The sequence below is a fragment of the Strigops habroptila genome, assembly GCF_004027225.2.
Source record: "Strigops habroptila isolate Jane chromosome 13 unlocalized genomic scaffold, bStrHab1.2.pri S16, whole genome shotgun sequence".
NCBI lineage: Eukaryota > Metazoa > Chordata > Aves > Psittaciformes > Psittacidae > Strigops > Strigops habroptila.
The window spans coordinates 3,535,739-3,547,649 of record NW_022651054.1 but is presented as its reverse complement, the minus strand read 5'-3'; the positions used below and the strand labels follow the sequence as shown (position 1 = coordinate 3,547,649).

Below are 11,911 nucleotides of genomic sequence, written 5' to 3'. Positions count from 1 at the left end.
CATCAGAAAAGGGTTTCTACCACAGCAAGCAAAGGAGCAGCTGGCTGCTTCCTGACAAACACTGCTCCTCCATTATTGGGATTTATACAGAAAGAATGATGCAGTAAAGGTAGATCTGATACTTTACACATCCTCAATCGAGTCTTAATGCTGATGCACAGCTGTTAGGAACCTCCAGGATAATAATAAATAAGATCACATGGTTTAAAATAGCCTAATTTTCATTGTGCTTCGGTCCAAGCTTGTTGCTATGACGCTGCGAGTGTTTCAGTATTTTGTGGATTCAGGAAACCATGGAGACTGTTTTTATTCCCTGCTTTTTATTCAGGTAATGAGGCTGTATTAACTAGCTCCTGTCCTCCCGTTTCCTCTGAAGTTGTCTGGGAACCTTAAAAACAACAGAAAAGACACAAAGTAAACAGAAGGTGTAACTCCTCCAAGCAGCTTTGTCTCCTACAGGAGCTGGTACTGCTGTGTCCAAGCTGTCCTCTGGGGCTTGGATTCTGCATCTGCTTCAATCCCACAAATATGTTGTCACCAGAAACATGAAGGAACACTGGGCTGCTCCTGCTGGCGAGCAACCCGCAACCCCAAACCCTTGCTACATTCATTACACTTCGGTTGCACTAATTTCTAGTATTCCGTGCACTTTGTGTCTGTGATGCATTTACCAATGTAGGAATTGGTGGGGTGGTATTTTCTGCATCCCTACAGTGGAGCAGACAAGCAGAGGAGGATTACCTGGAGTCACACAGCCAGCAGGTTACTGTGGGACTCCTACTCAGCCTCCCGGATCACGCCGTCTAGCTCTTGGTTTTCTGACTTTTAGTTCATCAGTTTGGATTTGAAGTGCTCTCTCAGAGCTGTTACACACCAGATTGGACTTTTTTTAGAGGTAAATAGACTGGGGAGAAAAGAGATGAAAAGCAAGATGCTTATGAGTGCATGAGAACTCCCACAGGACATGTGATTGCATTTTAGCAGCTTGAAAATAGGCTTATGTGGGACAAATCCTCCTTCCACAGGCAGACTGTGGCACCTGTTTGTGGCAAAGCTGATCTCATCAGCGATTGCTTCTAATGTCCCTTTTTCCATCCCCCCTTCAGGGTTTGCATGTGGCGGAGTCTTGGCTGGAGTAAACAGGCTGCCAGTGACTGGTTTGCAAACACACCTGCTACAGGTTGCCCTGCATTTTTGCTCCAGAAGACAAGCACATGTGGCTTTGCTGGGGTGGCCCAAAGGCAAACCACAACTATGTTTTGAGCATCCAGATTGCTACGTAAAGACACACTAATTAATGCCAACTGACGTGGGCCAAGAAAGAGATGTCTTCTTCCTTACTACTGCCTTATGCTGTAGTAGCTTCTCTTGCTGCTGGCTTCCCTACTCCCGTGTCTCTTTGAGGCAGCAGTTCAACCTGCCCAGCTCCTCTAGCTCCACCACTGATTGCTCTTCACCTCCTGATCCTTTGGGAAAAATGCCAAGTTTAAATGTCTCTCTTTGAGCAGGAAGATGCTTTTCCTGCTTGGTGCCAATGACACTGGCTAAGCTCACCTGTCATTTCTGCTGCTGAGGGTTGGCTTTGCAGTTGTGTTGATGGTGACTCTCTCTTTGACCTGGGTGTTCCTGCAGGTGTCTCTGTCCCTCTCTGGAGACCCCATCTGGTGTAAAGCCGATTCAGTTCCTTTTCTTTGAGTCCTGGAACTGAATCCGGGTTTTCTGAAGGGCAGCATAATTGCTTTAAAACAAAAAGGGAACAACAACAAAAAACACTTTAAAAGATATTTCTGTGAGCAACCACCACACATTGACCCATGCTTGGGCAATAACTCTTGCTTAACTGTGGTCCTGTTGGGTGGCCAGCTGAGAAATGACTGTACTGACTGCACAAATCCTCACCTGACAGTGTTTGTTCCTTGCAGCTGAGATCTGAGACCCCATCCGACCCAGCAGCAAGTCCTGCTAGCCGCTACAGAGCTGTGTTCTCCGTGCTGTCACTGTTCCCCTGCGTTGGTGTCCAGCTCAGCTATCTGTGCAGCTCGGCTCACACAGCCCAGTCTACCAAGCACCTAAAAATCTGTTTTTTAACACAAGAACCCTTCTCACACGGTAGTAAAAGGACTGTCGTTCCTCAGGCACTTTAGGCAGATGGTCAGTAGCTGTCAGTGCTGTTTGGTGGCTGCATCTGAACAAAGGCTCAAGTGTGTGCAATGGGACATGGGCGCTGCTCAGCCCCGCTCAGCCCGGGTTGGGGGTGCTGTGGAAGGGTGTGCGCTGCCACTGGATGTCACTGTCGCTTTATGGCACTGTATGCTGGGAGGACGGCAGAGGGGTGCCGATGGGTCCCTGCCCTGGACATCTGAAGGGTAGTGGGATGGTAGCATGGAGCTCGATGGAGAGCAGCTGCTGCTGCTTTACCTCCTTCCCAGAGGCAATCCCAGAGAGAAGGATTTTTGCATTGCCAGTGTTCATGCTGTTTGACTTCCTTTAAAAAACAAACCAACCAACACTTCCAAAGCCTCAGAGAACCCAGAAGACTTAGTTCTTTACTCTCTCAGACTGAACATGGGGCTGATTTCTACGGCTTTGAGCGGTGTACAGGCACCAGCAGATTGCAAAGGGAAATGATGCTCCCTTCTAGCTCTGAGAAGTGGGTCTGGTATTTTCACTAAGTCTGAAGTCAGGGAGTTGGGACCAGTGTTTAAATTCAGATGTGGTTGGTTAGTTTGTTTTTAATTAAAAACAAGCAAACAAAAAAAGCCTAAAAGCCCAAATGTGAGGCAAGGGGACGCAGCTCCCTAATTTTGAGACAACTGATGAGCAAGACTAGCAGATGGCTGCTCGCTTGCCTCTCTCCTGTACCAAACCTCACAACATTATCAAATCATCACGCTGACAACCTCAATCGCTTTCTAATTAAATATTGTTTCTGTGTTTTTATGCTCACTCATCTAAATAACGAGACATTTCCAAATAATCTATTTCTGTTGCGCCGAGCGTGCCGGTCCCCTCTGGATCCACAGCCTGTTGTTTATGCTCTAGCAGGGAGCCGACTGCTGTTCCCTTCCCACAAAGGGCAAAAGATGCTTATTTTTCTCCCACTTGTCTTGCATAACAAAAGGCATTTGTCAACCCTTACATAACGGCAGAATTTGTCACTCCTTTTAGGAGGCAGCCTGGTCCCCAGCGCGGCGCAGCCATAGCTCCTCAGCACACGCCGGTGCGTCCCGTTAGCACACGATGCAGCGTGACTAATGCTTGTCACCCACTGTTTGGGTTTTTCTTTCCCCCTCCTCTATGGAAAAGAAGATATGTCTTTTGGTTGTGGTTTTTATTTAGGGGAGCAAAAAGGATGGGAAGGTGTTTGGGGGGGTTATTCGCTCTTCAAGGCTTGTTCCAAGGTGACAATGGGGAGCTACCATCAGCTACGTGTGCTTCAGGAGCAGTGGGGCTTGTCCTTAGCTAGGGTCACGTCCTGGGCTCAGCAGAGCCTCTGAGAAGGGCCATGCTGGAAATGGAGCTCAATTTCCCCCTCCCCAGCACTCACAAGTGGAAGGGAGCAGGAATGCCTGTTGCCTCCTGGGACTGCCAGTTGCTTTTTTAATATATCCCAATTAATCTCGTGTGTCTCGTGCCAGCAACAGGCATTTGTTTGGTATTTTTTTTCCTTTATGATAGGTTTGATTTCCTCATTGTTGGGATATCTTTATAGCACCTTAAATAAAAATAAATAGTTTTGTTTCCCTGTAAACTAAAAGCAAAACCTGCATGGCTGGCTTCCTCCTTGCTCTCTGACTGGAAGAGAGAGCTGTTTACCTGTGGCCTCAAACTTATTTATGGCCTTATCACTGCCAGCTATCAGATGACCACAGCTCCCTTTTTAACATGAAGCAAGCAGCGTCCCGGTAACCCAGCAAGGTCTCGCCTGCTGCTCTTTTCTGATTTACTCAGAGCAATTTCCCAGTTGATTCCCCTATTTTTTTTTTTTAATTGTAGATATGTTCTTAATTATTTTTTAATAGATTTCTTAAAGTATGTGTTTCTCATGGACCTTTGAACTTCCTGGTGTACTCAGCCTTTGCTCAGCAGATATGTTTATGGTTGGTTATGAGAGCGCTTACATGGGTTAACCCTTTGGAGCCAGTGTTCTCAGGAAACCATTGGTTGCAGTTTCCCTTTATAGCTGATGCTCAGACACAGAAATCAGCTTTGGCTAACGCAGGCTTTACCTGAACTAGTCACTTGTTTCAAAGTTTAACTTTTACATCATTAGATAAAACTGTGAATCAAATTTGGTCTGTAAAGCCTGACCAAAAACATGGGATCAGAAACAGCTCCAAAAATTGCAAACCATTGTGCTGGGGCCACCAGCTCTGCTTCCCAGTGCTAGCCAGGGAAAGCTACTGGTGCCTGTGATAACTCAGTGCCTGTGTTATGGTAGGAACTGGCAATATCTTCAGGATTTGTGGCCTTTTGATAAGACTTCTCGGTAGCAGGCTTCTCCTTTGACATGGATCAATCTGTGTAAGCTGCATGGGATAGTTATCCCTTAAAGTTAGCACAGCAGGAACACCTTATGGGTGTATTAACTTTTCTGTTTGCTTACCAGAAACTTATCCATTTGGTTTTTCTTGATGTATTCATACATCTTATGCAATTCATCTGCTTCCAGCTCTGAGAAGAGGGAGACAAACTGCCATAACATCCTTGGGAAAAGAAAGATACATGGATTGTGTAAGTACAAACTTTATCCTCTTCCTCATCTGCTCCCTAGTTCTGGCTTGGCAAGTGTAGCCACTGACATACCCTTTGGACAAATTTTTGCCCTTTTTTATTTCCTACCCCCATCAAGCATATAAACTTTCACAGAACTGCTTCCCTAAGCATGGGAAGGGTTACCTATTAACTCAGGTGGCTACATAGGAGCCCCTTTACTTGCAAAGGGATGTTGCTGATGGGCAGCACATTAAAATTGGCCTTGTGCTGGGCAGGACTAGCTACCACATGGCCTCTGCTAAAATTACCTGCCAGATCTGTGAGTATTTGGCAGTTGGAGCAGCTATACAAGCCTCCTGTAGATACCCAACCTGATTTCCAGTGCCTGGAAATGCATGGCCAAAGTAAGTGTCTAAATGCCCGCAGGGAGCAGCAGGGGCAGGAGCCTGTCACGCTGGGAGCATCGCCAGTGTGGTACCACCGTGCCAGGTAAGAGGAGACCCTTACTTCTGCCAGTGCACGACTTCTGAGGCTCTGCAGAACTCGTGGAGAAACAGATCGATGCGGTTCCCAATTACGGTCAAACTTTTCTTTGTGTACTTCAGTTTTTTCTTCATGAGGAGGTGCTGGGACAAATGCAGTTTGCGAAGTGATGACTTAAAGGGTCTCAAAAACTCCTTGCACTGCAAAAAAAAATATATAGAAATTGTTGGCATAGGTGTTCAGCACTTCAAATCCAGGTGTCAGGCATTCCTTTTCACTAAATGAACTGATTAAATAGCTGGGCAGGAAGCCCTGAAGGAGTGTTATGTTTTGATAAGTGTCTCCTGTATAGACATGGGGGACCTGACGTGGGTCTTCAGCATGACCTCTGTCAAGCGCTCCCACTGCTCTGCAGGAGTTGCTCCTGCATGTCCCAAGGTTGGTGATGCCGTAGGCAAAGCATGCCAAAGGTGATATGAAAGGGAATTGAGGGATTTCCAAGAATGGGAATTCCTTTTTACCATTGTGGGGTGAAAGGTATAAATTTCAGGCTACAAAACAGCTGCTGTTCTGCAAGGAGGGGGAAAGGGAACTGCTTTACTTCTTTTTCTCATGCTGCTTCTTCCTGTGGCCAAACTTGGGATGTGTTGCAAACATTCACACGTGGTGAAGGAGCAAACACTGTGTCTGCATGCCCTCCCTTTTGTGCATCTGTTATGTGCATTAGGCCATGAATGGGACCATGTGTGGTTATGCCATGATACACCAGGAACAGGAAGGTTATATCCCATGCTGGGGGAGGATGTTATGGGATGGAGCTTTGCTGGCTGCAGTGTAAGTGATGCAGAGGAACCAAACCACTTTAGCCAAGGAAGCACATGGTGTCATGAGAAGTGATAAGTGAGTGAGTGTAGCAGTACTCGTTCCCATAAACCAAACTGTTTGTGAAATGTGGTTACTTTGTTGTTGTTTGGTTGTTGTTGGGGGTTTTTTTTGGGGGGGTGGTTGTGTGTTTGTGGTTTGTTTGTTTGTTTTTAAACTAACAGTGCTGCAGTGTCCATATGACTGGAAGGCAATGATGAGGTAAAAAGCTTTAGACATGGAAGAAAGCTACAGAACGAAGTCTCGTGTCCTTTTTCCATTCCCTCTGCCAGACTCCTGGGTTTTATTTTCTCCCTCCCTCTCAAAACCCTGAGATGCCACTGACTTCTTCCCCAGCTAAATGCTACCCAGTATCTCACAATTTTAAAGGTGTCCTTATCAAGGCCATCTGCGCAACAGATGAGCGGAGTCTTGCGTGGTGGAGCACTCTCACTGCCTGTTCCAAGGGCTGCCTCCTTCACTGTGCCAGACAGGTCCTCCTCTGGGGTCTGCAAATTGCCAAAGCCACAGGTTAGTCTTCCAGTTCACACAAATCTTGCATCCTCTCTCTAAAAAACTGCCAAGGATAAACCCTGTCCTAGGACTTGGAAGCATTTCTCTTCCTGCCAGATCATTTCAGATTGGGTTTTCAAAGGTGCTTAATGAGGCTAGGTATTCAATTATAATTAAAAGTCCATAAGAATTAGGTGCCTACCTGAAATCCCTTTTGGAAATCCTACCTCTAACAAATTACAAGGTAAACAGTGGCCACTCGTTTCTAATGGCATTAATCAAACATGAGCTGACAGTCACTTCTTAAGTGGAAATACATGGTTACAAAGGGCTCATTGTAATGCCACACTGCTCCATCCGCAGCTGTACTGGTGGCAAAGGTACCATGGCCAACCTGCTGCAAAGCCAGATTGAAAACAAAAATCCTCAGCCACTGAACTTGCATCTCCCAGTCTGGGGAGGGGGATATTTTCTCTTGCAAAGGGAAATGGCTGTTTTCTTTTTGTCAACATTTGTGTAGGTAACTCCTCCACTCATCTTTTGGAAAGCAACTCCTATGTAACTGGCTTAAACAGAAGTTTATGTTGCCTTATAAAACATGCTGAAGTATGTACGAAGATAAGTCCTTTCCTCTCTGACATGCTCTGCTCCATTGGAAGATTACTTCTCTGCAACTCATCCCAAACCACATTTCAAAGGTGAGATTGAAGCTGGGCTCTGCTTTGCTCTCACTGTGTGCCAGTCTCCCTGCCCATGCTCACCTGGCCAGCTGTGCCATCCCCACTGCAGTCCCTTGCCGTGGCTCCATCCACTTCGTCCTTAAAGCCCGTCTCCTCCATGGGACACAGACCTCCTCTCCCTTCCCTGGGACCTCACTCGTGACGGGTAGAAGGAGAACTGCCGCAGAACTGTGTTTGCACCAAGATGTGCTGGGGTAACCAGGGTACCTGGACACCGGTTCTAAGTTCCACCAACAACGGCAACTGCTGAGACCCACCAGCCCCACAACACTGGAGCCCTCTGGGGCAGAGTCACCTCTCCCCCCCCCAGTTTTGGCATTGATTTGTGGTCCTAAAAAAATAGGCAGAACCCCTTGGATTTTCCCCTTGCTGGTAGTGGTCAGGATATTCAATGCTGTCAATGGCTCCTGTGGGCAACGGGAAGGAAATGTCCCTTGCTTTCTTTGTTTACATCTGTGGGAGCTTGGTGGCATCTCTGGGACTCTTGCTTGGTGCTGGGTTTGCCCCTGCAGTGAGTCCAGCACCTGTAACTGTGCATCAGTCCAGACTATTTTGGCCTTTAAAGGCAGCACTAAGTGCAGCTCTTTGAGTCACGCACATGCTGTGTGTGCCGCGGTGGCTGTCTGCAAGCAAGGTTGCAGCTCCTGGTGTGAGCAATCAGTTTTTCTCTATGGCTTGTGCACCAGCAAGTTCAACACAGGCCTTTCTCCAACTCTCCCACTGCATCTGCTGAGCTGCATGGAAGCACCAGCCCCAAGAGAGAGCCAGGCTTACATGAGGCTGGGGATGATTTCTGTAATAGAGGCAGTTCCATTTGATGAGGTAAAGAGGTGCAACCAGGAAAAGGGACCTCAGGCTGCACCCTAGGTGTTTTTCACGAGCTGGTTAGAGTTGAGACCTCAATTCTCATCACAGTGTAATGGAAATTCAGGGTTACTTCCTTCACAGATGGCAGTGAAAGCCAACAGCAGTGAGATCTCACTCTCCTGGGTAACATTTCTTTTAAAGCTCTCCTTAGAATAAATTTCACTTGCCAGGAAGAAGTCTGGAAAGGCTTTAGAGTTATAAGGACTTTGATTTGGAAATTTTCTTCAAGGCGAAATGCTTTCACAAAGGAAAATGTGTTGGGCTCCCATCGTGCCCTGACCAGTCAGACAAGTGCGATTGTTCTGTCCCTTGGACAATTAGTGTAAGTGCTGCAGCTGTGATTCAGCTGTACTCCTGTGCCACGTCGCTTCTGGCACCGGGAGTCATCTCAAGGGCTGTACAAAGGCCCCCTCTCTCTGAGGCCCGCCCAGGCGTGGCTGTGCGGAGGGACCAGCACTGCTCCTGGCAGAAGTTTGGATGCTTTGTGGTCAAGCATTTCTCTGTGCAGCCAGAGATGCTGACCACCTCCTGAGCCAAATGCCTGGTGCAGGTAGTAGCCTTGGGAAAGTACCTATTGATGGGCCTTGAAACAGAGACAGGTTCTTGTTTTCAGGCTGTCTTAGGCAAGTTTGACCTTTCCCCATGGTTGAATTCAATAATGACAGAAATCTATTACGACAAGCCCCCCCCCTTAAGATGTCTGCAGCATTTTTCCTCCTGTGTCTGCTTTGCTTCCTCCCCCACATCTGAAGTTTTGCTGTCAGCTCTCTGACGCAGGAGCCTTACACAGGCAGGCGCTGAGCTGATGCAAAGACAATTACCTTCTAATGCTTTGCGGTTAGGTTTGCTTTGACCATCTGAGGTATGTTACAGCTTGTTTAACCTATACTGGGATTTTACAGTATGTTATGTATTATTTAACATAAGGTAACCTATGCAGAACAAAGCAGTGCTGACAGCATGGGTAAAGGTACCTATGCTGCTTCAGCCTGGTTGTTGGGAGGACTATGTTAGAGGTGGTTTGGTTGAAGGGGATGTTGAGAATGCAGCTGATTTCTCAACACTTGTTACCAACCACCCTCTTTTTGTGTTTGCTGCCTGCAGTCATGACATCTGTCCCCAGCATGGCAGGCAGCTCCCCTCCTTTATACCTCTAAAGGTTTAAACAAAGAAGTTGCCAGCTTATGTTCTCACCCCTCAAGACAGGGTACTGAAGGGTAGCGTGTTCCTGGCTAACAGGAGCACAAGAGAAATGAAGCTTCCTCAGCACAAGCTTTCACACACATTAGCAGCTAGATTAAAAGCCCTTTAGGAGCTCTAGGGACACACATCGGTTGTTAGCATAGGCATAACCCGTATTTGCATGGCCATATCTGTGTCCTTGTGAGATTACAGCTTCCACATGGCATGTGACCACAGCATGGAGTGGCTCTCTTGCCTTATCATGTGTACACTTCACTGTTTCAGAGAACAGAGAAGGCCTTGAGTTCTCCTTGAAAATCCCAGTCTTTGTTCTTCTGCCTTTCAGTGTATGCTGCACTCAGAGCTCAGCCAAAGCCATAAACATAGAAACAGGAGGTATAGTTGGAGTTTCCTGGCCAGCCTGCACCTGAGGATCTCACTGTCTTTAGGAGTTGTCCATTAACCTGGTTCACAGTGGAGCAATGATCTTAGTAGTCCTCTCGAGCGCTACTTGGTGTAGTGGCAGAGCAGGAGACTAGACTGCTGAGCTTGCAAAATGCCTTTTTTCATGGTTGAACTGTACAATAATGTTCAAAGCTGTACTCTGACCCAACAGCTACAAACCTGCCCTGTCTGAATTTGAATTTTTTTTGGTAGCACTGAGTCAGATTTCAATTCATTTTGTTCATCATGTTCGTCTGGTGGACATGTCAGCAGCTGCGAGATCAGGCATGACACATGCCTTTGAGTCCTTGGAAGCCTGTGGTTGTTTCCCCTCCACCTGCCCCTCTAGAGGACAACGTTACTTTTTACTTTGAAGCTTATCATGTCAGAAGACGGCATAACCCAGACCACATCAGTTTAAATCTGTCGGATTATATTGCCTACTTAAGGGCAAGAGTCCTTTGAAACAATATTCTTACTGGATGGGGAAAAGTCAGGAGTACAAACAGATTATGTATCTCATATTTCTTCCCTTGAAGGAAAGGAAGCCTAAGTGCCAGTGAAACACACTGTACTGTAACACTGCACCTTAGGGAAAACTTTTTCCCTGACAGCTCTTTTGTGAATATCAATTTCTACTATTTGAGTGTCTTACTATTCCAGGAGCTGTGCAAGTGCAAGTGCTAACAAACTTCTCTATTACAGCAGCTCTTCTAGTGCAAGAGTAGGCATGTAGCCAGAAAAAGACACAGTTGTGAAGATGTTTTGTTCATGCTGCTATTTGTTATTTGCTGGTTTAGGCAGATTTAGCATGAATACCACATGTGATGTGATGAGTCAGGTTACATATAATACATGCAGGCATCTGATGCAATATTTATTTACTGTAGGTCACAGGGAAGGAGAGCTGATAAACACAGATAAATATACAGGTATTTTACATTATACTTAAACCAACTGCCTGTACACGTGGTTTAATTAAACATAAAATCACACATCATTGCCAGATGTATTGCAATGTAATACTTAGGAGGGTTATTGTAATGTGGAATGGAATTGTTATGAGGAATGTTTTTCAGTAACCTGTTCCTACCAGGAAGGTGGTGAACGCTTCATTTGATAAAGTGATTAATGATACTGGGCACAACTGCTCAGGCTGCAGGGGTGGAGGCTTCGCTAATTGGATCTGGAAATTCCTTTCCTGGTGCTTAAGGATGATGAAAACTTTCACAGCCAAATGGAGACTTGTCTTCTCCCTGCTGAAGTTAAAAAAATCTTGTATTAGAGGAAGAGATATGAAAGAGAATTTGGGCCTAGTTAATTGTTTCTATGTGGCATTATTAGAGGCATTGTAATATACCATAGGATATAGTTAAGTGCTGCGAGTTGCTCATCTAACCACTTATTGGAATTAATGGTTCTTTACAAAACCCAAACATGATTTGTAACCAGGTGTGTGTAAAAGCCATAAATACATCTGCATCTCTTATCCATTTCTTGCAAAATCTGATCAGGTGTGCCCAAGTACTCCCATACTGGCAGACACAGCTAACCAAGTCTTGCACAGTGCCCAAAGCTACCAGTGACTAACATCAGGTGATGGACATCTCCTTATCAGTAGATGTATCTTCAGGTGTTCCTATGTTATTTTATGCTTCAGTAGTTTTGTAGATGTTTGTCTTTAGCTTTTCAGCTTATTAATGGTGTTCGCTAATGTCATGTAACTTTTTTAAGCTGCTTGAAGTCCTCAGGAACTGAAAAAGCATTATCAGCTTCCTCCGTACTTTGCAACTTGCAGCCTGTGAGAAACAGAATAGTTAAAGGCTGTCCTTCTTACTGTGCTTCACAGGTTTTAATACAAATTGAAATAGACATTGTTAATGACATGTTAATAAGACTGTCCCTTTGGTGCTGCTTATAAAATCAATAACAAGTTGGGTATCTCTTTATTGAAAATAGTTTAACTTTTCTTAAATCTTCTGGATCACGTACTATGAACTGCCCTAGGTGGTATCTGCCTTGCTTCTCCTCCCTAACAAATTTACCCACCATCTTAGCAATGAATTGGAGAAGCCTGGAGAATGATGAGACTGGTACCCCTGTGC

The 11,911-nt window shown here is 45.8% G+C and overlaps 1 protein-coding gene across 1 annotated transcript; it reads right to left on the bottom strand.

The window, feature by feature from the left end:
• Positions 1-312: 312 nt before the first annotated feature.
• Positions 313-7,412, bottom strand: C13H17orf64 (chromosome 13 C17orf64 homolog). The gene is given in 7 exon segments (XM_030472909.1): positions 313-388; positions 1,555-1,644; positions 1,646-1,738; positions 4,607-4,706; positions 5,224-5,399; positions 6,441-6,597; positions 7,306-7,412. Coding segments are annotated over 6 exon segments (720 nt in total). The 3' UTR covers positions 313-388; positions 1,555-1,557.
• Positions 7,413-11,911: the final 4,499 nt, after the last annotated feature.